This window comes from Ammospiza nelsoni, chromosome W (genome assembly GCF_027579445.1).
Source record: "Ammospiza nelsoni isolate bAmmNel1 chromosome W, bAmmNel1.pri, whole genome shotgun sequence".
Classification (NCBI taxonomy): domain Eukaryota; kingdom Metazoa; phylum Chordata; class Aves; order Passeriformes; family Passerellidae; genus Ammospiza; species Ammospiza nelsoni.
In genome coordinates this window covers 16,544,280-16,570,902 of record NC_080668.1, presented here as the reverse complement: position 1 = coordinate 16,570,902, position 26,623 = coordinate 16,544,280, and the positions used below count along the sequence as shown (strand labels likewise).

Below are 26,623 nucleotides of genomic sequence, written 5' to 3'. Positions count from 1 at the left end.
GTCCAGATCCCTCTGTAGAGCTTTCCTACCCTCCAGCAGATACACACTCCCACCCAAGTTAATGTCATCTGAGAACTTACTGAGGGTGCAGTTGATCTCCCCATCCAGATTATCAATAAAGATATTAAACGGGACTGGGCCCGACACTGATCCCTGAGGGACACCACTGGTGACTGGCCACGAACTGGATGCAGCACCATTCACCACCATGCTCTGGGCCATACCATCCAGCCTCTTCTTAACCCAGCAGAGTGCACCTGTCCAAGCTGTGGACAGCAGCATTCTGCAGGAGAATGCCATGGGAGACAGTGTTAAAGGCTTTACTGAAGTCTAGGTATATAACATCCACAGCCCTTCCCTCATCCACTAGGCAGGTCACCTGGTCAGAAAAGGAGCTCAGGTTGGTCAGGCAGGACCTGCCCCTCCTAAACCCATGCTGGCTGGGCCTGATCCCCTGGTTGTCCTGTGTCTGCTGTGTGATTGCACCCAAGATGATCTGTTCCATAATCTTGCTGGGCACTGAGGTCAGGCTGACAGGCCTGTAGTTCTCCAGATCCTCCTTCCAACCCTTCTGGCAGATGGGTATCCTATTGGCCAACCTCCAGTCCTTTGGGACCTCCCCTGTTAACCAGGACTGCTGATAAATGAATGTGAGTAGCTTGTTAAGCTCTTCCACCAACTCCATCAGTACTTACAGGTGAATCTCATCTGGCTCCATAGACCGGTGACGGTGTAAGAAGCTCAGCAGGTTACTAACTGCTTCCTTCAATTGTTTTGTCAAAAGTTTGTTGTAATGCTGTTATTGGTTACAAGCAAAAATGGATGAACTGCAGCTGTTTAGAGGAGACACTGTCCTGCTAAAAGGAAAGAAGAGGAGAGAAGCAGTCTGCATTGTTCTGTCAGATGATACCTGCTCAGATGAGAAGATTCGCATGAATAGGGTTGTTCGAAACAACTTGAGAGTGCGCCTGGGTGACGTCATCAGGTGAGGACTAGTTTGTTAACTGTTGTGTATCTCTAGGTTGCCGAAATAATTTGTGCCCTGGCTTTGAATTGTTTTGGTCCATAGCAGAGACAGGGTCCTGCAGGAAGTATTCTTGCATCTTCTGGAGGAGGTCACAGAAATGTTTTCAAGTGTCTTACATCAAGGATCTCAATTTACTTTTGCATGTCTTTCTGGCTGTATGCATATTCAGATTAATACTAAGATTCTTGAAGACTCTTCGGGACCTTCACAAGCCCTGGTCCTATCATTAAGTAGTTGAATTACCCCACAGTTGTCATAGTATTCTTCCCAAATTTACATTGTCAAATGAATTCACAAGTTTTTTCCATCTAAATTTTTTATGTTCGCAAGATAACTGAAAGGTAGTAAGCAACATTGTAATTGATCTTATAGTATGGCTAGCTCAAGCACTGAGCTGCCCTATAACAAACAGAAGTTAAAACTCGAAGTAGTCAAATATCAATATTAAAAATCTCTGAAGGTTGTTTATATACCAATTTTTGTTATAAAATAATTTTAAAATTAGGAATGCTGAAAGTGTTGCAAGAATTTTGTACAATGTTTGCAGAAGGTAGTGGGAAAGCATTGAAGGATATATTTTGACTTACAGGAGGCAGGTTCCATTCTGAGATGGGAGTGGAAAGAAAAAATATGTCAGCATTTCTTAAACATAAAAATGCTAATTTGCAGGTTTACATATGTGAGAGCAGACAGTTATTTCTCCTGAGTATTCTTGTAATCTGGAATATTGTGCATGTTCTGGGAAAATTGGAACCTGATTTCTGACACTAGACTTCCTGTGGTGATATCTGAAATAATCCTTAAATAAAAATGTGTTTCATATGAACTGTAGAGGAGAGGGACAAGTCTGTTTCACCCATCTCTCTGCCATTAGAAAATGCAAATTTTAAACATGACTGTAGTTGGAACAGTGTTTTGAGCTAGTCTGTGGATTTAAAATAAAGGTGAATCCTTACTTTATATGAGGTTACTGTTGGAGTCATTTCTAGTGTGACAGTTCAGCCGGTGCTATCCCCTTCTCTGCTTGGACTGTCTGTAACAGTTCTCAGCCTTTCAGGTGTGTTACTGATTGTCTTGGCTTCATTGCAAGCGTCAGAGAATTTTCACACCTCTTGCACTCAAAGTTTTTCTTGCTGATCTTGAAGTACTTATTGTGTTAATTTCTTTGGCTTGGTTTCTGCCAAAATCCAGATTCATGCACCAATCACTTCCTGCTTGTAGTCTGTCAGCTGTTTTCCTTCTGTGGGTCAGTCTGTCTTTTCATTTATTCTTCTGCTATATCCTCACTGTAAAGCATGTAGTTACAGAATCTCCTAATAGTCTCTAACAAACTAGCATATGAAACTTGCGCACTCAGCTGCAGTTGCCCGTAGGCTTTTTTTAGCTGGCAAAGCCAGTTTGAGTATTCTGCCTCTGCCGCAGCTTGATGCTCTGATGTATTGCTACAGTAGGCTGTTGGCCTATGTTGTAAAATAATAGCTGAAATTTTATTTAAAAGGGGGGAAGGGGCCTTCAGACTTTAACCTAAATATTAATTTCCACAAAAAGGGATTGACAGACGCCTAGCTATCCCTGGTTGGTACTGAGAACCTTTGTTCAGAATCAGGTTTATCAGCAACAGGAGCTCTATTCTAAGTTATGAGGAAGAGAGGAAGGAACAAAGATTTCCTCTCAATTCCCTTTCCCTTACAGCTAGTTCAGCAGTAGCTCATGGAATCACAGAATGGTTTGGGCTGGAAGGGACCTCAAAGATCATCTAGTTCCAACCCTCCTGCCATGGGTGGGGACACCTTCCACTAGACCAGGCTGCTCAGAGCCCTATCCAGTCTGGCCTTGAACACTTCCGGGGGATGGGGCATCCACAACTTCTCTGGGCAACGTGTGCCAGGGCTTCACCACCTTCACAGTAAAGAATTTCTTCCATTATCCAATGTAAATCATCTCTCTCTCAGTTTGAAGACATTCTTCTTTGTCCTGTCACTGCATGCCTTTGTGAAAAGTCCCTCCAGCCTTCCTTGTAGGTTCCCTTCAGGTACCGGAAGGTGCTATAAGGTCTTGCTGGAACCTTCTCTTCTCCAGGCTGAACAGCCCCAACTTTCTCAGCCTCTTCATAGGAGAGGGGCTCCAGCCCTCTTACCATTTTTGTGGCCTCCTCTGGGCTTGCTCCAACTGGTCCATGACCTCCTTATGTTGGGGGGGCCAGAGCTGGACACCATATTCCAGGTGGGGTCTCACAAGCACAGAGAGGGAGAATCCCCTCCCTTGCCCTGCTGACCATGCTGCTTTAGATGCAGTCCAGGACACAGTTGGTTTCTGGGATGCAAGTGCACATAACCAAGTCATATCAAGCTTCTTGTCCACCAACACCCCTAAGTCCTTCTCAGCAGGGCTGCTCTCAATCCATTCTCCACCGAGCCTGTACTTGTGCTTGGGATTGCCCTGACCCAGGTGCAGGAGCATGTGTTGAAACAAAAGTTAGCTCATGACTCTTACAGGTCTTGAGGCTGCATTAGTAACTTGTGAATGTATCTTGGGCACAGCAAAGGGGAGTGTTGCCTTCTGGTGCAAGGCAAGGCGACCTGGTTCTGAGGATCAGCACGGCGACCCAAAACTCCCCAGGGTCGCTTGGGCCAATGAAACATGCAGACACCAATATGGTGGACGGTCAGAGGCCTTTATTACTTCTTCTCGTGGGGTTTTATAGTCTAAGGGGTTCTCTACGTCAAAAGGGGGTCTGTCCTTATTATCTATGGTTAGTAAGGAATGGAAAATTACTGGGTAAGGAATGGAAAGTTACTAGCACTACTGTTAGTGGGGCCACACTCCTAGGGTAATCTCTTATCTTAGGGGAACAGGGGGTCCTGCCTTTCCGTGACATCGCGTAATCTTCCGGAGCGCCTATTCCTATCTACCACAGGGGAGCCTCAGAACAGCGGGGGAGGGGGGAGATAGTACTAAACCCTTCAGCAGTTTTGGATAGGGCTGAGAGGAGTGAAGGAAAGCATGTGTTGAAAAGACTAGCTCTTTGATGGGCATGATTTTTGCCTTGTCAGCATTCTTATGCACGTGGGAAGTCTCCATAGGGCTTTGGAGGGTCCTTTCTGGCATTTATACTGGCCTGAGAAGGGACATCACTGCCTTTCTCAAACTTGGGTTTAAGTCCAGCATGATAGTGGTTAACTGAAGTTTTCTTCTGTTGCAGCATCCAGCCTTGCCCAGATGTGAAATATGGCAAACGTATCCATGTGTTACCAATTGATGACACAGTAGAAGGGATCACAGGGAATCTGTTTGAGGTCTATCTCAAGCCATATTTCCTGGAAGCTTACAGACCCATCAGGAAAGGTAATAGCACCTGTTATTGAAGTCCTGATGGCAGTGAATGTGAGCTAGTCCTGATACCAAATAAAAAGAATTTCTGGAAGCTTGCACAAATCTCCATGGAGCATTAGACTAACGACTGTAGAGTAAGATTTTGTTGTTGTGGATTTAACTTTTTCCTAAACTTCAGAGGAAAGAGTTATATCTGTTGCTGGCTGGTAGAACAGCTTGATAGTTCTCTGTCATGGTTTAATCCCAGCCAGCAACTAAGTACCATGCAGCTCAGCTGCTTGCTCACACCTCCTCCCTCCTTCTCAGTGGGGAGGAGGATTGGAAAAAAAGTAAAACTCATGGATTGAGATAAGAACAGTTTAATAATATTAATTATAATAATACTAATAATAATTGAAGAGAGAGAGGGAGGGAGGAATAAAACCAAAGAGATACAAGTGAAGCACAATATAGTTGCTCACCACCCACTGGCTGATGCCCAGCCCATCCTCGAGCCACAATATGTGGCTTCTGGACAATTACCCCCAGTTAACATACTGAGCCTGACATTCTATGGTGTGGAATATCCCTTTGGCCAGTTCAGATCAACTGTCCCAGCTGTGCTTCCTCCTGGTTTCTTTTGTGCAGCTCCTCGCTGGCAGAGCATGAGACACTGAAAAGCCCTTGTCTCAGAGGTAAGCACTGCTCAGCAACAACCAAAGCCATCAGTGTGTTATCAGCATTATTCTCATACTGAATCCAAAACACAGCACTATACCAGCTACTCAGAAGAAAATGAACTCTTATTCCAGATGACACCAAGACATTCTCCTGTGGTTTTTTGCTACGTGGGATGGAAGGACATCAAAAAAGGCTTAGGTCAAAGTCAGTTTAATGAGATTTTTCTCCTGAGTTGCTACCACTTGATGGGATTTGGGAGTTGCTCACATATTAATCAATGGGTTAGATATACTAGCTGGCACCCTGACTAAATGCACTTTTTCCAAAGTAATTTAATTAATAACTGGGAAAGTGCATAAAAAACAAATATATGTTTAGAGTTGTGCTAGTAGCACTTCTGCTGGAACAAATAGGTCCTAATACAATATATACACAAGTTGAATTTGTCCAGCTTCTGTAGTCCAGTTTACCTAGGATTCATAGTGCAATATCATGTATTATTCTTTTTTTTTTTTGGGGAGTCAACCAATCTAGTTATAATAACTTAAAAATTAATTTAGATTAAATAAAGGCTTTTTGCCATTTTTAGAAATGTTAAATTGAAACTGGATGGAAAAGAATCGTGATACCTTGCCTTTGTGTTTTGTATTTAGGCAGAATATTATTTTTCTATTGTTTGCTGGTTTTGTTTGCTGTTTGTTTTTGATGAAATTTGATGGTGCTCGAGTGGTCACAGTACATGCAGCTCTTGAATTTAAAATGCAGAGTAGTGTTAAAAATGCCAGCAGTGTATACCTGTGTAGCTCACTTCATTGTCCTCTGGGGCTGCTGGTAGTACAAGGGTTGACATTTTGCAGCAGGCTACTGAAATGTGGGGTTTTATAGGTGACATCTTCTTGGTGCGTGGAGGGATGCGTGCAGTGGAGTTCAAAGTGGTGGAGACAGATCCAAGCCCATACTGCATAGTGGCTCCGGACACAGTGATCCATTGTGAGGGAGAGCCCATCAAAAGAGAGGTGAGCAGAATCCTGCTGTGCAGTTCTACTGAATCCCCTCTGTCTGAAATCTGTTTTAGTGACACTCCTTAAGAGCAGCAGTGTTTGCAGTTCCTGTTTTGGCATTTTGTGTATTGAATGTAATGATTAAAACCTCTGGTTTCAGGAGATGAGCTGCTGCTGAAGATAGAGAAATGTGCTTCCAGTATCCTTCCTCATATGCTGAGATAGCACCAGTGCATAGGTTTACTGACGAGATGCCATACTTTGGCAGCAGCTCTTTTGCATCTGCTTCCATATATCTCATGCTGGACTTAGATTCATCTTTTAATTCTAAAGTTCCCTTGATACCTAGCAGGGAGGGCTTACAATGTTGCTGAATTTCATGCCATGTGAAAAGAAAGCAATTGGTACTTTTTTAGTGAGAAATTTGAAGTGTAAATTATGGATTTTTTTTTCTTTTTTCCTCCCAGTCCCTTAAGATGTCTAGCCTTGAGTGTCCCAAGCTTGAGGCAGCCTGAGTGGATTGTGTGTCAGGTCTTGGCCACCTTACTGTTACAGAGTAGGAAATCTCAGAAATGGGCTAAGGTGACTGTATGCTTCATAAAGTAAGTGCCTTTTTACTGCCTGCAGATCAGGGTGAGTCTTAGCTTGTAGTTAGCTCTACCTTTTCAAAAAAATTCACCTCTGTTTGACACTTGTGAGGCCATGTCTGGGCACTAGATGAGTCCAGTTTGGGTTCTTCAGGATACAACAGAGATAGGAGCAAGTTCAGCCAAGGCCACCAAAATTGATGAAGGAGCTGGAGGTCAGAATGAATGAGGAACAGCTGAGAGTGGGTTGATGCAGCACGAAGAAGGGAAGGCAAATATTCAGGGTTACTGGCAACTGCCTGATAGGAAGGTGTGGATAATCAGGCTCTCCCAAGAACTGCACCCAGGGACAGGACTAGAAGCAATAACACGAGCCGGATCAAGGAAAATTCCCAATGGAAAAAGGTTTCTCCAAACTCTGAAAGAAGCCCTGGAGAGGGCAGGAACCTCCAGACCTGGAGACCTTCAGCACTTGGTAGGGCTAGACCCTGAGCAACCTGATTGAAGTACAGCAGTTCCAGTTTGTGGGACTTGGACTGACCCCCTCTGAGATTCCTGGCTGTGTTGTTTTATTTTAGCATGGCCTAATGTTACAGATAACTAAGGCCAGTAGAAATTTGGACAGCCAAATGAACGAATCCTGTAGAGCTATACTGAAAGAGTTGGTTACAGGTGGTCTTATTTGCACATCTGGATTGTAACATTTTCTGTTAATTTGAGTCAATCCCAAGAGAAAATACTATGTTGGAGAATTGTATGGTAGCTAGGATATGTCAGGTAGTTAGAAATACCACTTAGAGTTGAAAGAATAAGCATATTTTATGCTGAGCTTCATTGTCTTATCATCTTTGCTAGCCAAATCAGAGGGTCACACAACTTGTTTTGCACTAGTCTGTAGGGGCCCTGGCAGCAGAGGCTGTCATTCAAGAGGGTAGGCTTCAGTGAGGAATTTCCCTCTGCATGTCTGGGAAGAGAGAGCGGTGGCCAATGAAACAGGGGCTTTCTTCTTCCTGATCAATGGTAAGTTTTGTGGCTGCTTTGGCCCCAGGTCTGCTGTGTGCTCACTCGTCCATCTTATGGTAAGGAATGGTGTCAATAGGGCTTGTAGAGCCACACTGTCTCCCTGACATCCTTTCTTATCTCTTTGAAGTGTGCATCTGGGGACACTTGGGAGGCCATTTGTGTTATCTGTAGTGGCACTTCCCTTAAACTTGATTGTTTTGTAGCTGGCTCATTGGAAAGACAGCTTTGTAATACAGGGACCTGGAGTCTGTCTGGCTTAGTGTTCACATATGTTGTTGAGGGCAGAGCTGAGAGTGGTGAGATTATTCTATGAATATCAGTGCAGGACACTTGTTTCTATTGCTGCCAGCATGTTCCATTCAGAAAAGAAGCTGATCTGCAGTGGATTTGTTTTTCCCCTCAAGTAAAGCACAAGACCTGTTCCGTTTCATATAATATTAATTGTGAGGAACTATCCTGAAAGCTATGAGTACCTTGGGACTTAGCTACAAGTGACAGAACTTCCTATTGATCACTCTTCATCTGTAGCAGTTGAGGTGGATACTGGTTTATGTCCTGTAAAGATCAGACTGTGACTTTTCCTCAGTGCTTTTCTGTGCCATTTTACATTCAGTGTTGGAATAACTGAACATTTGTACTTAAAGATTGATGCTTTTCTTCTCTGATTTCAGTCACTTAGACCCATGAAGGTGAAAGCAAAGAAATATATAGCACAGTATAGCAGTGAGCAGCAGTAGGGAAGTGACTTGCTTTGTATCTCAAGATATCAGATATAAACGTGTGGGATCTCAGCACCTCAGGATGGAGGTGCAGAGAGGCCGAGAACACCCTTGGGGGGCTCGGGAGTCCTGGAATGTTGCCAGAAGTGTCTGGTGGCTGGACTTTGATCCTGCACAGGAGATGACACCTGTATGAGGACTGGGAGGGTTTCACTGGGTGAATGGTGAAGGGATAAGTTAATTAGAGTGTAAAACACAGGGTTTAGGATTTCTGTACAGGGGGGTCTAAAGAAGTAAAATGGAGGAATTGGGGCGTGTCCTGTCCTTCTTCTTCTTCTTGGCCTCCATCTTCTGTGGTGGTGGTGGCACTTTGGGATTGGTTATTACTAAAAGTGCACCGGTTAATAAGGGTAGAAGGTATTGGGGAAAAATTATAAATATTGTATACGTAGCTTCAGGTATAAAGATAAGTGACCGCCCCGGGGGCTCGCAGTGTGCTCATGGCTGGCTTGCTGTGCAGACCTCTGTTGGGCTGAAAGAAAATCTTTTAGATAAACAATTAATAAACACCGAGACCGAGAAAAGATCAGAAGTCTCTTCTCGTCCTTTGAAGCGTCGGCTCTTCAAGGCCATCCCATGGCCTCTCCAGGCCACCTAAACAGCCGAGAAACCGACATAAACGGACTGGTTTTAGCCATATGTTGTCTTTGTCATATACTTTCTAAGTATGTGGAAGGTGTTACTGCATGCTAATGATCCGGACATTTTAGACACTTGTATTTCTGTTGCATAATACAAATAACACTGTCAGAGTTAGCGATGCATTCTCTGTCTGCTAGTCCCAAGCATGGAGCTGCAGTGTTGTAGATGAAGTTGGTATGAATTGGTGAGTTACCTGTTGTCTTGGTTTGGAAAGACAGGTTTCTGCTAAGGAAGGCAGGAGCCTCCCCTGAAATGGAAAATGTAAACCTCCCCCCCTCCGAATTGCTATAAATTTTAAATTAAGGGGCTCTCAGGCAAAAAATTTGGGAGCAGGAAATAACAGTTCTTTACTAGGGAAGAAAATTTTTAAAAGATAAAATAAGCAATGCAGTAAACCAAAACAATGCTGACAGAGTCAGAAGACAACTGACTCCCTGTTGATCAGGGTGCTGGTAGCAGTCCAATTGGAAATGTGGCTGCAGTCCTCCTGGAGTGTCAGGTGTGGTTCTGTTGGAGCAGGGATCCTGAAGAAGGGTGCAGTCTTCCTCTGAAGATCTAGTGGAAGAGGCAGCTGTTTCTCTGGGAAATCCAGTGGAGAAAACAGTGCTGCTGTTCCAGAATCTCAAGATTATATCTGGATAGGAATGCTTGGCTCTCCCCTCTGGGTGGAGCATCTCACAATGGGATATTATAGTTCTTATCAGTCATGCAGTGGCATTCAATAGCCTGTTATCAGCAGATTTCTCCCGCAGGGAGGAGTGGTTGTGAAAGAGATAAGAAAAAGTGCCCACTTAACAGAAGACAACTGACATACAGATGGCAAATAGAATACAATTTGCTTGACAATCCAGGACACCTGTAATGAAGCATTATTAGTACCTGCTTGTAACAGTGTCTCTGCAGCTGGCCGGCTTCAGTCAGCTGGCAGCCTTGCACTTCCAAGGGTCAGGTTTCTTTTTCTTGGATCCTATAGAAGCATACTTTTTCTTCATTACCACTCCCTTCAGCATGATGGAGAATCTGTAAAAACAGAATAAATCTGTGAACCTGCACTAGTGTTCAGCAACTGTAGGCGATCTCAGAGGAATGCTGCCCTTCCTTCTGGGATTAATGTGGTTACACATTTTTATTATTTATTCTTTGAGAGGAGATGGGATTTGGAGTGTTGTTTTTTTTTGGTGGTGGCTTGTTGCTGTTGGTTGGTTAGTTGGTGTGTGAATTGATACAGTCAGGCAGCCAGGGCAACCATAAACCCATGGCTAAAACATAGAGTAAATTTATTTCCATTACCTAAATAACGGAGGGAATCCCTGAAGCAATACCTGCACAGGGGCACACAAGCAGAGATATGGGCTCTGTTAGTTCATGCCAGAGGATTACTGACTACTGTTCACACAGGCTTATCAAGGGTTATTTTCAGCTGCAAGGTCACTTGAGCACTCACCAGTGTTTTGCTTTTTAACTCATTCCTCCCAACAGTTGGGTTTTTTTGATCTCATTTATAAAATCTTATAGAGGTAAATGCATACCTGTGTAATGCATGCTATAGACAGCTTTGGCATCTTACAGCTTTTTCTTTCCCTACCCTGATAACTTGTCACCAAATAATTTGATTGCTTCCATTGTGAGCATTAACTGTGTGGTGGCACATTTCAGAAAAGATCACCAAGTGTGAAATAGGGTAAGGGAAGAGGCAGCTATTGGTAGCTCATTGGCTAGTGTTACATTCTGTTAAACTGAAAACACTGAAATGATGATAGTAAGTAATTCTGCATGCTGGTCTTGCCTTTTCAGATGTAAATGTAATTAACTTGGTTGATAGTATTTGCTTTGGCTTGAAATATAGATACATGTTAACCTTGTACTAAAAAAAATTCAGCTGCATGTTTTTGGGGTTAGCTGCCTCTCTTCTGGGTGCCAGAGTTGCTATTTTTTTAGGTCCTGAGATCATGAGTAAGCTGGCTGGTGAGTCTGAGAGCAACCTGAGGAAAGCCTTTGAAGAAGCAGAGAAGAATGCTCCTGCCATCATCTTCATTGATGAACTGGATGCCATTGCTCCTAAAAGAGAGAAGGTAAAGAAAGCATTTAGAATGTAAAGGAGTGCATCCTTTTTGGTAGCAGCTGGCGTGAGTCTCTGCATTTGACTATAGGGTAAAGCAGTATTTCACTTAATGCTTGTAAGCAGTTGGATGTCAGATTTTGGATATCAGAAGAATCTGATGTAGTTCACGACGTTTCTTAACAGCTCATGTCTGTTGTATCTGTCTGCTTTGGTGCAGTACTAGCTCCTGTGTGCTGTGTTTTAGAGCTTTTGGTCTAGATATTACTTTCTCCACAGACACACGGAGAGGTGGAACGTCGCATTGTGTCTCAGCTGCTGACTCTTACGGATGGACTGAAACAGAGAGCACATGTGATCGTTATGGCAGCCACCAACAGACCAAACAGCATTGACCCAGCTCTCAGGCGATTTGGTGTAGAAGTCCATCCGAAAATCCTTCATTTTTTGCCTCACAATTGTCATGAGAAAAGACTACCGAAGAGCTAAAACTGCTGAGCCGGTTGGGAAAGAAAGTTTCCTGCTTATCTAGTGTGTTCACAAGTGATGCTTGCAGAACACACCATGCTGTACTCGAAGGGGGCATGCTGCCCTTTTCTGGACAATTGAACTGGACTTTCTTCCAAACTCCTGAGCTGGCTGGACTGAGCTCTGGGGTGGCTCCCCCCCGCTCCATGAGAAAACCCCTCTTGCCTGTCTTCAACCACCGTGACAGACCAACTGAGATGAGAATCCCCTCATCAAGGAACCAAGAACCCCTCTGGCACCCTATTGTCACCCCCATGGCACCCCCATGGCACCCCCCTGGCAACCTCCGTCCAGAGACTGGGACTGCACTCCCTCCCAACTCAGGGAGGGGGAAAACTTAACGTACATGTGAGCATTCGGCCATGAAAACAATGGACTTCTCCCCTCCATGGAAACCTAATTTCAGTTACCTTCCCCCAACCAAGAACAGTATATATATTGGGGTTCGGCCCGACTGTCCTTTGAGTACTCCCCAAGACGTGTACCAGCGAGTTTCGGCGGCAGGACCCCGAAGACATCACGTTTTGGTAGCTATACCCCATTCCCTGACCTCCTTTCCTCCCTTTTTCCTTGTCTTACCCTTCTCTTCCCCGGATCCCTTAACTAAACGCATATTTAGCTGTGGTTATAATCAATAAATTGCACCTTGTTGATTTGTTACTGCAAAACCCCTGTGCCTTGTGTTGGTTATTTTTGCACCCAAAAATCATTCGTCACCCGTTCATTTCGGGCGGACCTTCACATTTGGTAACCATAATTGCCATCTCTTTTTTTGTGTATCAGATACTTTGTTATGGACTGTGCTTCAGGGGCCTTGGAAAGACTGAGTAGAAATGAATATTAAACATCTTATGTGTTACATAAGCTTCTTTCCAGCTACTTGTTTGGAAATAATTTCTAGATTTCAGCTTTTGGTATAATCTTTTGTGCTTTATTAGATTAGAACTTGTAGAAATAATAAAATACTTAGAGGGTAGCACATTTTTTCACTGCATCAGTTAGTTCAGACTATTTCAGGACTAAATGCTTAAGGGGTTGTTCATGCCTCAGGTTGCAGGAGGCTCTGATTTGTCCCATTTATCTTTTATTGATGAAAAGTCTGGTAGTTTCTGAGATTCAGGTTTTCAAAACTTTGCAGTGTAAATGAACGTCTGTTGTATGACCAGTTGGTAAAATAAAATTTGCAGGAAAAATGGCCTCTTAAATGTCTAGTGAGGCATTTGAATGCACAGCTATAGCTTGAAGAAAATGATAGATGTACATGCCCTAGGTAATATTACAGTAATACATGAGTATCCTGCTTCCCCAGGTATTGGGGCAGTGTCGCAGACATTTCTCCACAGAAATCCTTTCTTTCAGATTTCTGCGTCTTCGGGAGGCCAGAGGCCCCCGAAGAGAAGGTAAACAATTATTATCAGCTGCTGTGGAATGCAATAGGATTCACCTTGATTGGCTCATTTTCTATGTTTATAATTAAGAGCCAATCACCAGTTCAAGCCAGGGGACTGAGTCCTTGGCCACAACTTTGTTGTGGGTTCTTTTCTATCTATTCTTAGCTTAGCTAGCTGCTCTACAAAACCTCTCTCCCTATTCTTTTAGTATAATTATAATGTATTATATAATATATTAATAAATCAAGCCTTCTGATTCAAGAAACAAGATTCACCGTCTCTCTCTCACCAGCTGCGACCCACTCAGGACGCTGTAATAGGGCAGTTCATGGTTTTCACCACTTGGGTGCTGCTGTGAAAGTTCTGAAAAATTTAATCTCTCAGTATTTGTGGACACAAAGGTAGAAATAAATAAAAATGTCCCATGGTATGTTGGTTAGGATAGCATATTTTCCTATAAATTAGAATTGGAAAAAAACAGAAATCCTCTGTATTGATATAATCCTGAACTCTACTTAATGCAGTAGTCTCACTTTCCCTAAATGGCTATAAACCTTTCTGCCTTCTCTGATCTGACTCTGCTACTGTGCTGATTGATGCTGCAGGGAAACCCAAAGCTCTAGCATTTTCTGAAATTGTTTGTGGCTTGTCATCAAGTTCCTATGTCAAAGGAAGATATCAACTATAGCTCCCTTAGTTTGCAGAATCAGCAACTCAACATGTGCTTGTACTCCCCAGGTCGTTTTGACAGAGAGGTAGATATTGGTATCCCAGATGCCACTGGGTGCTTGGAGATTCTGCAGATTCACACAAAAAATATGAAACTGGATGATGATGTGGATCTGGAACAGGTGAGTAGCATGCTATTACAAAAACTTGCCTCTGCTCATTTAGGACAGCGTGAAACTGAGCAAATATGTGATCTCTGAGCTTCCTCCTAACTAGATTACCAGTGACCAAAACTCCTCACTTGCTAGTTAAGAATGCTGTGGCTAAGTGAAACGAATGTGTACCGGTCCAGTCTGGAAGTGCCTTGCCACTGTCCTGTGTTTGTTTGCTGTGGCATTCTCTTTAAAAATAAAGCAAGTCTGAAACAGCACTCACAGAGCTGGCTGAACATTGTAGTAATACTATATGGATTTAATCTCTGTCCTGAATGAAGAACTGCAGTCTTCAGGGTTATCTTTCTGCACACTATCTATTCCAGTACAACTTTTTTCTCAGGTAAGAGGTGGAACAGCAGTGTTGCTGCTAAATGTGATAGCACTTATTTTGAATTTGCAGCAAAGCACTAATGTTTCTGTCCTTCAGAGTTTTGTTGCACCTCTGAATGAGGGACCAGAGCATGCATTGCCCTTGCAGAGTGCTTGCTTGTGTTTCTGAGTCATAGTTAATGCTCTGCTTTCAGGTGGCAAATGAGACCCATGGCCATGTTGGCGCTGACTTGGCTGCTCTTTGCTCAGAAGCTGCTCTTCAGGCTATCAGAAAGAAGATGGATCTCATAGACCTAGAAGATGAAACCATTGATGCTGAAGTGATGAACTCACTGGCTGTGACCATGGATGACTTCAGGGTAATGGAGGAGTACCCTTCTTTCTTTTGTGTGCAATGTCTAATTGCTTATCTGAAGCAAGTGAACATAAAATATTAGAATTGACATAATGCTTTTTCTTCTAACAACAGTGGGCTCTGAGCCAGAGCAACCCTTCTGCTCTTAGGGAGACAGTGGTGGAGGTGCCACAAGTTACCTGGGAAGATATTGGGGGTTTAGAAGATGTAAAGAGAGAACTCCAGGAACTTGTACAGGTAAGGTTTCCAACAGATTTTTTCCTAGTCAGCTTGAAAAATAATGATTGCCATGGTTTAGGAAGGGTATTCCCCAATTTAGTGTTCCCATTGAAACACTCCAAACCACATGCTGCTCACTCACTCCCCCCTCCCCTGTGGCAGGATGAAGAGGAGAATTGGAGGCCGAAAAGGTAAAGATCATGGGTTGAGATAAGAACAATTTACTGTAAACAGCAATGAGATAAGAAAATGAACAGTATTAATAACAGTGTACAGGACAGGTGAATGATTCACATGTGAGTACTCACCATAGGGAACATGACATTATCCCCAACTGCTTGTTTCACGCTATCTGACCGAAAGGGATCCCCTCCTTCTGCCCCCCGCATGACGTGAGGTGGTACCCTGTCCTGGCCAGAACCAGGACAGTAATAAAATTCAGAACCTCTGCACATTCCTGTTTGGGCTGTGACTAGGGTAAATGCAAAGTTTATATGGTATTTTCATGTAATGGACTGAAAATATCATGCTGTTCCATCTTAGTGAACCTGGGGAGAGGGAGGTGCTGGGAAGCAGCATCAGGCTTTCCTGAGCGGAGTATACAGGGACATCTTGGGTAGGTGTTGTGCTACATGCAGGAACAGCAGCAGTTCTGCTTCTCTTAAGTGGAGACTAGCAATAGCACTGCTGCCAAGAATCCTGTTATGTGATGGCTTTAATATGCTAGAAAGTAGATGAAGATTCTCATGCAGAGAGCCTATGAAGTCTGACTTTGCAGCAGTGTTAGCATAGAGGTGAGAAGTAATTGAAGCCTTCTATGAAAGGAGAAGCTGCAACAAAGTCATGAATGGTCTGTGGAATTGGGGTGGTTTGGGTTTGATACACCCCTGCTTTCAGTTGCACTGTAGAAACAGCCTGTCTGCGAATAAAAGAATCTACTTTTCAATCTAACTTCTGTCATTAAAATCATCACCTATCTCTGATCATGTTGGAAGGATAAATGCTCACATCAGACATCTTGACTGTCTTTGGAGGGCAGAGAAAATAGGTTAGATAATGAGCTAGCTGTTCTCATTTGCTTTTTGCAGGGCAGACTGAAGTTGGGGTTAAATGTGCTGGGAAACTACCTGAACTAGCACTTAGTTCACAGGCTTTACAATTTAGTTGTGATGCTTTTTAAACCAGTGCCCATTTAAAAACACCAGTGGCATTGAGCAGGCAGACTCTTGTGTTTAACCCACCAGAAATCGAAATTATTTGGGTTGGAAAGGACCTCAAAGATCATTCCAAACCCCCCAGCCATGGTGTAGTTGGTTGACCCTGGCTGAATGCCAGGCACCCGCCAAAGCTGCTCTCTCACTCCTCTCCGCAGCCAGCCAGAGGAGAGAAAATTTAACAAAGGGTTCATGAGTTGAGACAAGGACTGGGAGAGATCACTCATCAAATACCATAGTGGGCAAAATAGGCTCTAATTAGAGTATGAATTTAATTTATTGCTAAAAAAATCAGAGCAGGACAATGAGAAGTAAAATGAACCCTTAAAAATACACTTTCCCCCCACCCCTCCCTCCTTTCCAGCTCTACCTCCTACCCCAGCAGTGCAAGGAGACAGGGAATGGGGATTTTGGTCAGTCCATTACCCATGGTTTCTTCCACTGTTTACAGAGAGGAGTCATTCCCTTGCTGCACTGTGGGGTCCCTCGCTATGGGAGACAGTTCTCCATGGACTTGTCCAACATGAGTCCATCTCACGAGCAACAGCTAAATGTGAACTGCTGTAATGTGAGTCCAGCCCATAGGCAACAGTCCTCAAACTGCTACAGCTTGAATCACTCTTCCATGGGGTGCAGTCATCCAAGGACAGGCTGCTCCAGCAAGGGCTCCTCTCTCCATGGGCCTCCCATTGGGTCACAGCCTCCTCTTAGGCATCCACCTTCTCTGGCATGGGTGTCCTCCACAGGTTGCAGGTGGATCTCTGCATCCCCATTGATCTCCATGTGTCAGGATCCGTCCTAGTGAACAGATACCCTGATGGTTCGTAGGAATGATCTCAGAGTGCAAAAACCAACATGGTACAAGGGGGTTTGCAGTGATAATCAAAACAAATGCAGTTGTATTGAAATAACCACAGCAAAAATGCGATAGAGGGATTAAGGGAGAGAAAAGAGATAAAGAGAGAGAGGGAGGGAGAGGGGATATAGCTACCAACGCAGAGACGGAGTACTTTGGTCCAGTCCAGTTGAGGATCTGCCTGTTGCGCTGGGGAGATCTCAAAGGCTCTAGCTAACTCAGAGGTTTTTATTACTGAAAATTGTGAGGGGGGGGAAACAGATACAATAGGGAACAGATGTAACAGGTAGTCTATGTTCTCAGTAGTAAGTGAGAGCCATTGTTTTCTTGGTTCAGTGGTCACAATCTGCAGGCAAACATCTCGCTTTGGTCAGCTTGCCTCTGATGCCGAATTTTGCCCCAAAAGGCGAGAATAACTGCTTAAGAGACTCAGCCTAAGTCAGATAAGCAGGAGGTATTTTATTACGACGCGTCGGAGAAATCACGAAATGGATTTCTAAGTTCACATAGCAAAGGCAAGCCTTATATACAATTTTGTGTATAGGATTACATCAGATCAGATACATAATCATGCATATTCATATGGGGCGTGGTGTAGGCGGAGCGTGGGCGGAGCGTAGGTGGAGACATCTCTTTTGGGGAATTCTCAGGTGGTCGTTCCTGTTGCCTTCATCATAGACGGGGTCTTTCCAATGAGTCTTCCTCTTTAAACTTTTGAACCTCTTCCCTAATTTGGTTAATTCCCGGTGTACTTGGCTTGGTCTCTATAGCTTGGCAGAGTTCTTAAGGTCAGTTTGACATTGTTGGCTCTAAACATGCTTAGCCCATCAGTTCCTCCTATCCCTATCTCCTTCCTGTCCTTGTGTTTCATGCTTTAGCTGATTAATTGCTCTATGTGTTTCCTAATATTATGTCTTCTCCAAATGCCTCACATTCTATGTTTTAACTCATTATTTCTTGGAGGCTATCTGCTTTGGGGCTTCATTCCCCCCTTTTCTTATAGCTTACGAATTCTTTCGTCAAGTTCTGGTTTCACAGGACACTGATAGGCTCGTGCCATTGCCCAAATCATTTGGGTCCTCTTCATTATGCCTCTTAGTTTCCACTACAAACAAATGTTTGTAAGAGTTAGTAATAACAAAGCTAGAATTACTACTAGCATTGGGTGCACCAGGTAATGGAAGACCTGTGTAGCTGTTGGGGAGTATCCTGTAAAGATGTCCCACCAGTGATGCTGGCCTACTTGTTCTACTTCGGTCAGGACATTCTTTATCTTTTCTGAATTGTGTTCTATCTGCCATACTATTCGTTTAGTTGTTTGATTCACCCTTTGCACCAATTTCTTTACTTCAGGGTGTGCAAGCATTGCTTTGAGAATTTTGACGTCCATCTCTATTTGTAATTTTGGTATCTCTTGATATAGGTTGAAATCTGCGTTAATTAGCTGTTGGGTAGTTATTGGGACAGTGTAATGAAAATCACAACCTATGATCTTAGTAAAGTTGCATGCACAAAAGTTAGTATTGTTAGTTTCTGCTAGGCAATTATCTATAGTGACGTTGTCACAAGCTGTCCTTACGCAAGCACATCTATTTCCTATATAGTAAACTTGTGATTGTGTTTTATCATGCGGAAGCATTTCTAAGGTACATACACTATTTTCAGCATCTAAGCATAAATCTTCGGCTTCTACCACAGCATTTTCGCAAACATAGCCTAATTGTCTTCTAGGGATGCATGCTTCTGTGCTAACCGATTGCTACTTGTTTTTGGTGTAATCATAACTGGCCCAAACGTTATGGTTTATTGGCCTGACAATGACATCTTGATGCATTGTCCCTAAAGTGAGGATGGGAAAGATACCTCTTTCCTCTGCCGCACTAATGGTGAGGACATAAGCTTCAACGTGTTCTCGTTGAGGTTCGTAAGTGAAGTTTACTAACTGCCACCAAGCTTGATGGTCCCTTTCAAATCGTGTAGTATGATTGTCCTTTAGTATTGTTTCCTTTATTTCTTGAGGTAATATACCTGCCGTTCCTTCTCTCATTATTCCTGCCGCTACCGACTGTACCCATTGTTGCGTCTGAGAGCATTGAATAGCGAGTGCAATGTCTTTGCCAAGCTCCCCTGTGTAGTTAGCGAGCTTCACAAAATCCTCTGCAGTGTGGTTTGCTACCATGGTCAGTAATTTCATCACTAGCGATTGTGTTTCAGCTAATGTAAGCATGGATGTACTAAGAGGCACCTTAAGCTTTCCTAAGCTCGATGTGACGGTACTTACAAATCCGGTGCTAATCCACCCACTTAGATCTCTTTTTGTTTTTCTGTGATGAGACCTTGTCGCTAGCCATGCATTCCATCTCTTGAGGCTTTGCTGTATAAATGGTCGGCAATCCTTGTGATCCTGCGGAGACAGCTGACTCAGAAGTCTGTACATCTAGGGCAGGTTTGATCTCCTCTTGTTTGTTTTCCGGAGCTCTCTTGACCCGTGAATAGTGGATCCACGTAGGTCGCTCCTTGATCCGAACCGCGGTGAAGGTAGTCAGCAGCACTTGGAAAGGTCCCTCCCACTTTTCTTGTAGGGGTTTTCCTAAAAGATTCTTAACATATACCCAATCACCGGGGTTAAACGGATGTAATTTGCAATCAGGTTGCTTAGGTTGGTGCTCTATCACCACAGTAGCATTCTTATCAAACTGTTTCCCCACCGTAATTACATAATCATAAATATACTGATTACCGATTTGGTCTATAACGTCCCCATTTACAACTTGCATAGCATAAGGTCTACCATACAAAATTTCAAATGGGCTTAACTTTTCTTTTGATCTTGGTTTGACTCTCAGCCTAAGCAAAGCAATAGGCAAAGCCTGATACCACTGCAAATTAGTCTCCTGGCATATTTTGGCAATTTGCTGTTTGATGAGATGATTCATCTTTTCCACTTGCCCACTGGCCTGTGGGCGATAAGGTGTGTGTAGTTGCCATTTGATTTGTAATGCTTTGCTTATTGCTCTCACCACTTTTGCACAGAAGTGTGTACCTCTATCCGAAGAAATGCTCTTTGGTACCCCAAACCGTGGAATAATTTCATTCAACAGTACTTTGGTCACTTCTCTTTCCTTATTTGTCTTACAAGGGAATGCTTCAGGCCACCCAGAAAATGTATCAGTTATTACCAACAAATACCGAAACCCCCCTTTTCTTGGGAGTTCAGAAAAATCAATTTGCCATACTTCACCTGGGAATTTACCTCGATTTATGGCTCCTTGATGTACTTTGGTTCCTGTGTTCGGGTTATTTTTCAGACACCGCTCGCACTGGGACGTAACGTGTTTTATAGTAGTAAATAATTTTGGTCCTGCTATTCTGGTCTGCAAATATTGGTAAAGCGAATCTAGGCCCCAATGGGCCTTCTCATGTTCTGCCTTCACAAACTGCCACATCACGTTTCTTGGTATCACTAACTGTCCTGTTTCTAATCGACCCCAACCATTTTCTAGTATTTTGCCCTTATTCCTTTGAATCCATCTATGATCTGATTCTTGGTAATCTGGCTGGATATTGATATCCAGCTCCCCTGGTATTAGGGCCGCTATTTCCGCTACCCTATTTCTTGTGGCCGCCAATTTAGCTTCTGTATCTGCCTTCCTGTTCCCTATCTCTGGTATAGTGTTACTTTTCAGATGTCCTTTACAATGCATTATGGCCACTTGTGCTGGGAGTTGGACCGCCTCTAGCAATCGCAGAATCTCTTCTGCATGTTTGACTGTTTTTCCTTGTGTAGTCAATAGTCCTCTTTCTTTCCAGATGGCCCCATGAGCATGTACAACAGAGAAGGCATATTTAGAGTCTGTCCATATATTAATTTGCATGTTTTCTGCCAATTCCAGGGCTCGGGTCAGAGCTATCAGCTCTGCCTTTTGAGCTGAAGTCCCTGCAGGCAAGGGGTTTGACTCAATTACCCTTTCTGTAGTGGTGACTGCATAGCCAGCCATTCTTACTCCTTGCTTCACGAAGCTGCTGCCATCTGAGAACCAGTTGTCCGCACCTTCGAGCGGCTCTTCTTTGAGATCTGGGCGACTGGAATAGACGGCTTCAATTGTTTCCAGGCAGTCGTGTTCGATGGGTTCTGCTGGGGCTCTCCCTTCTAGAAATGAAGCTGGGTTCACAATGTTAGTTACCTGAATGGTTACGTCATCTGATTCAGCCAAGATGGCCTGGTATTTTAGGAATCTGGATGGGGACAACCAATGGTTGCCTTTCTGTTCCAGCACAGCCGACACAGTGTGAGATACTAACACAGTCATCTTTTGGCCCAGTGTGAGCTTTCTGGCCTCTTCTATGTTAATTATCACTGCAGCCACTGCCCTCAGACAGCCTGGCCATCCTTTACTTACTTCATCCAATCGCTTGGAGAAGTAGGCCACAGCTCTCTTGTGTGTTCCCAACTGCTGTGCCAGGACTCCTAGGGCCATCTCTTGTCGTTCATGGGAGAACAGCCAGAATGGTTTCGATACATCTGGGAGACCTAAAGCCGGTGCTCTCATTAGCTCCAGCTTCAACTTCTTGAAGGCCCCTTCTGCCTCGGGAGTCCAAACTAGAACATCCTTGGTTTCTTTCAACAAATCGTACAGTGGTTTAGCAAGTATCCCGTACTGGTAGATCCACAGCCGACACCAACCTGTCATCCCCAGAAAGGCGCGCAGGTCTCTCACCGTCTCTGGTTTGGGCATTTGACAGATGGCCTCTTTCCTAGCTGCTCCCAGGGATCGCTGTCCTCTGGAGACTTCGTATCCCAGGTACACTACTTCTTTTTGCACCAGCTGTGCTTTCTGTTGAGAGACTCGGTATCCACTTAAACCCAGGAAATTTAACAAGGAAATAGTCCATTCAATGCATTCTTCCTCTGTCACTGTTGCTATTAAGAGGTCATCTACGTATTGCAGAAGGGTGCCATCTCCCAGCGGCCTTTCCCACTGTTCTAATTCTTTGGCTAACTGATTCCCAAAAATCGTAGGGGAGTTCGCCCATCCTTGGGGAAATACCGTCCAGGTAAGTTGGGTCTTTCTTCCTTTATCTACAGATTCTCATTCAAAGGCAAAAATCTTTTGACTCTCGGGAGCTAAGGGAAGGCAGAAGAATGCATCTTTCAAGTCTAATACAGTGAACCAGGCCAAATTATCCTTGAGTCTAGTTAAAAGCGTGTATGGATTAGCAACTAAAGGATGTAATATCTTGGTTATTTCGTTTACTGCTCTCAAGTCCTGAACTAGTCTGTAAGCTCCATTAGGTTTCTTTACTGGCAAGATTGGTGTATTAAAATCTGATTCACATTCTACCAATAACCCCAGTTCCAAAAACCTTTTGATTATGGGCTCAATCCCCTTCCTGTCTTCTATTCTCAAAGGGTATTGTTTTCTTACCACCGGTCTTGCCCTATCTTTAAGTTCAACAACAATCGGTGCTGCTTGTTTTGATTTTCCAGGTATATCAGTAGCCCATACTAATGGGTATGCCTCGCTCAGGATTCGCTCAAAATTGTGATTCTCAGGTTTAGGTTTCACACAACTGATTGTTAGGCTTAGGGCTGTAATCAGTTGTTCTTCTTTTACTTGAAATTCAAATCTGTCCTTTTTGAACTTTATTATGGCTCCCAAGTTTTCTAGCAAGTCTCTCCCTAGTAGAGGTTTTGGCGAATTTGGCAAATACAGAAACTGGTGTATTCCCATTTGCTTCTCAATTTTGTATTTGATAGGTTTCAAAAAGTAAGCCTTTTCTGGTTGGCCTGTTGCTCCCACAACTTGTACAAATTCATCACTTTTAGGTACCAATTCTTGATTTAAAACCGAAAAGGTTGCTCCCGTATCAATCAAAAAGTCCAATTCCTTTTTACCTTCCCCTAGCTCCATTTTAACCAGTGGGTCTGCTAGGGTATGGCCCACCGGTCCCCCTCATTCACTTTCTTGCTGTGTGGTGGTAGTGGTGACCATTAACCTTCTCTTTAACTGGGGGCATTCTTGTTTCCAGTGTCCCGTCTGTAGGCAGTATGCACATTGATCTGGTCCTACTCTAGCTGGGTGGGGTTGGAACCTTCCTCCCCCTCTCACCGGGTAGCCTCTACCCCTACCCCTGGTTCCAGGTTCCGAGTGACCTGTCTTCTGAGCTGCCACTGCCACAGCCACTACTCGAGCTATCCTCCTGTCCTCCCTTTTCTTCTCCTCAACTTCTCTATTATTATATACCTTCCATGCCTCATTCAGCAAGGCTTCCAGGTTTTTATTTTCTGGATGTTCAAGCTTTTGCAATTTCTTTCTGATGTCTGGGTTACTCTGTCCCATCATTAATCCTAACAGGTGTTGTTTCCCTTCTTCCGTTGCTGGGTCCAGGGGTGTGTATTGTCTCATGGCTGCCCTAAGTCTATCCAAAAACTCTGACGGGGTCTCGTCCTTTCCCTGCCTAATGTCATATAACATCGACCAATTGATAGCCTTAGGGATCGCATTACGCAAGCCCATCGCTATCAGCTTTCTGTACTGCACCAATCGTCGATAGTGCTCTTCGTTGCCCGGATCCCATTCTGGTTTACTACTGGGGAAATTATCTTCTAGTCTCCCTGATAATACTTGAGCATGTCGTTTTCCTGTTTCCAATACGAGTTCCCTTTCTGTATCTGTCAATTCTGACAACATCACCTCTATATCTTCCCAATCAATATCTAAATTCCTTGCCATTAATTCAAACCTCTTCGCTACTCCCTCTGGATTCCTCCTGAAGTTCCTTGCCTCATCCCTCCAATTGTTCAGATCACTTGTGGAGAACGGTACCTTTACCCTGGTCCTTTCTCCTACCATTGGCATAAGTTGTCGGAGAGGAGCTATTGTATGGTTCCGTTCCTCTTCTTGCTTTGCTTCCCTCCGTGCCACAGATCTGGTATAATACGAATGACTAGTCCCTTCCCCAGGATCTTCCTGTGCCTCAATGTCTTCCCTATTCTTTCTTTTCTCTTTTCTCTTTCCCTTTCCCTGTTCTTCATCTTCACCTTCTATTTCTGTTAACTCTTTTCTTACTACCCCCCTGGCATGGTTTACACAGTCCAGCCGCGCCTCGCTCTGCATCTGTCGCCTTTCTTCCCACATCTGCCGGCGCCTATCCTGTTCCGGGCTACTGTCCTCATCTTCTGTTCCCCTTCCATCTCTCTTATCCTCTATCTGAATTATTATATTCAGCTTCTGTGAGTTGTTCTCTACCTCCCTTTCGCATGTCTCAGTGTCATTCTTCTCACTATACCTTAGCTTAGAGACGTTGCCTCCCAGTGAGTTATCTCCAGTCCTCGGTGTGCTAGTTTCTATTCTACAGGTACCTGATTTCCCAAAACCTCCACTTTTGGGTGTACTACCATCCCCATATGGACTTAGTTCGGGGAGGCTGCGTGTCTCCCCTCGACTCTCTGTTCCATGTGGGCTGCCTTCTTCCCTCTCAACTTCTAATCTGGGTGGGCTGTCAACATCTTTGTAGCTTCCCGACCCCTGTGGACTATCTGGTCCCTGCGGGCTGCTTTCCTTCTTGTCCATCCTCGATTTTAATGGACTATCCTCCTCCCAAGTGTTATCTAGTTTCTGAGGACTGTGCCCAAACTTAGATTTCCACCATCGTTCTAGCTCCTTTAAGGGGCTAGGATCCCCTTGTTCCTCCCTTGGCCTGGGAAGAGGCCCTTCCCGTCCTGGGGCGAATGGATGGTATTCCCACAGGCTTATTTCGCTCTCCTTTCCACTATCTCTTCTTGTCAATTTAAGACATTGCTGCCCAATGCTACATGCATCACAGCACCGTTCTTTCGGCTTTGAACCTTTCTTATCTTTTTCCAGGGCTAGCACTAGGGGGTCCTGAGGTGCTACATTTACCCTGCACTCTTTTTGCCACTCCGGTTTATTTCTTAGGGTAAAGAACATGTCAGCATACATCACTTCGTCCCATTTGTTAAGTCGGCGAAGGAAAAGCATCAATTGCAAAATAGTATTATAATTAGTTGTTCCCTCCGGCGGCCATTTCTCATTGTCATCTAACTTGTACAACGGCCACCACTGCGTACAATATTTAAGGAGTGTCTTTTTACTTATGTTTCCCTCCGGGATCCCTCCCAAGTCCTTCCAGTGTCTTAGGATACATCCTAAGGGGGTTTTCATATTTACGTCCTTACTCTGTTGACTTCCCATAGTTATTCCCTGTGTTGGTTTAACACTTCACACACAATTTTCAGTCGCTTTTGTCCTGGCTTCTCGCGTCGCAGCGATGCTGCGTCTCATTCACTCTCAACCATACACTCACACCTTTATAAAGGAATTCCTACCTTATGGTCTATATCAGAACAGACTGTTACCGGGTTTGGTCACGCGAGGTCACCTACAGACCGTGAGACACCAGTTTGCCAGATTCGTGCAATCGCAACCGTAGACAGTGTAACAATTGCAGGAGGTCACAATTTTCTTCCGGATATCTATCAACTTATTCTCTTCTAAAATTATAGAGAGAGCAGCAAAATATTTTCTGTAAGATTTTGCAACAAACACATAGAACAGACACAAAAGATCACCGGCTGACAGACCTCTTCAGATAGCAGTTTCAGTTCTTAACCCTTAATTCACAGTATTACAACATCAAACACAATGTTAAAACAGTTTCCCATACAGATCAAAAAAATACCAAGATAAACAAACACTTCTTTCAGCAGGACTTTTGTCCTTTTCTTTACAAAATCAATGCCGGGAATCTCCTGGCAAACCAATGCTAGCAACCCAACGCTAGCAACCCAATGGGATTCGTTACCGGGGCGTCCCCCAGCTTTCCCTTCGGGCGGTCACGTCTGACCCCCGTTTCCTTACCAATAAAACCAATAAACAATTAAAATACCTCTTAATTGAAGCAGGAGATGCAGGGAACCCTCCGTCCACCAAGGCGCCAGTCCAGGGGGGGTCTCTTCTTGACAAAAATTCGTCAGGGGCGCCCAGAGAATCCCGACCCCGGACCCAGCCCGGGAGGACCTCAGGGCCCAGATCTCCTGTCTGGTCCCATCTGGGTCGCCAGAAAATGATGCCGAATTTTGCCCCAAAAGGCGAGAATAACTGCTTAAGAGACTCAGCCTAAGTCAGATAAGCAGGAGGTATTTTATTACGACGCGTCGGAGAAATCACGAAATGGATTTCTAAGTTCACATAGCAAAGGCAAGCCTTATATACAATTTTGTGTATAGGATTACATCAGATCAGATACATAATCATGCATATTCATATGGGGCGTGGTGTAGGCGGAGCGTGGGCGGAGCGTAGGTGGAGACATCTCTTTTGGGGAATTCTCAGGTGGTCGTTCCTGTTGCCTTCATCATAGACGGGGTCTTTCCAATGAGTCTTCCTCTTTAAACTTTTGAACCTCTTCCCTAATTTGGTTAATTCCCGGTGTACTTGGCTTGGTCTCTATAGCTTGGCAGAGTTCTTAAGGTCAGTTTGACATTGTTGGCTCTAAACATGCTTAGCCCATCAGTTCCTCCTATCCCTATCTCCTTCCTGTCCTTGTGTTTCATGCTTTAGCTGATTAATTGCTCTATGTGTTTCCTAATATTATGTCTTCTCCAAATGCCTCACATTCTATGTTTTAACTCATTATTTCTTGGAGGCTATCTGCTTTGGGGCTTCACCTCTCCCCACACACCTCCCCCGGGCTGGGGGTTTCAGTCCCAGT

The 26,623-nt window shown here is 44.0% G+C and overlaps 1 protein-coding gene and 1 long non-coding RNA gene across 2 annotated transcripts in view; one reads left to right on the top strand and one right to left on the bottom strand.

Moving 5' to 3' along the window:
- Window positions 1-818: 818 nt before the first annotated feature.
- The window catches only part of LOC132086145 (transitional endoplasmic reticulum ATPase-like), a 50,856-nt gene continuing 25,051 nt past the window's right edge, over window positions 819-26,623 (top strand). The window contains 10 exon segments of the mRNA XM_059491611.1: window positions 819-985; window positions 4,230-4,372; window positions 5,906-6,094; window positions 6,649-6,654; window positions 7,581-7,628; window positions 10,991-11,124; window positions 11,391-11,526; window positions 13,769-13,881; window positions 14,439-14,603; window positions 14,714-14,836. Of these exon segments, the coding sequence (XP_059347594.1) occupies window positions 819-985; window positions 4,230-4,372; window positions 5,906-6,094; window positions 6,649-6,654; window positions 7,581-7,628; window positions 10,991-11,124; window positions 11,391-11,526; window positions 13,769-13,881; window positions 14,439-14,603; window positions 14,714-14,836 (1,224 nt within the window).
- Window positions 19,325-25,992, bottom strand: LOC132086091 (uncharacterized). The gene is made up of 3 exons (XR_009420354.1): window positions 25,799-25,992; window positions 25,239-25,403; window positions 19,325-19,488 (listed from the first exon to the last, which is right to left on the bottom strand). It is a non-coding gene; the product is annotated as an uncharacterized LOC132086091 (long non-coding RNA).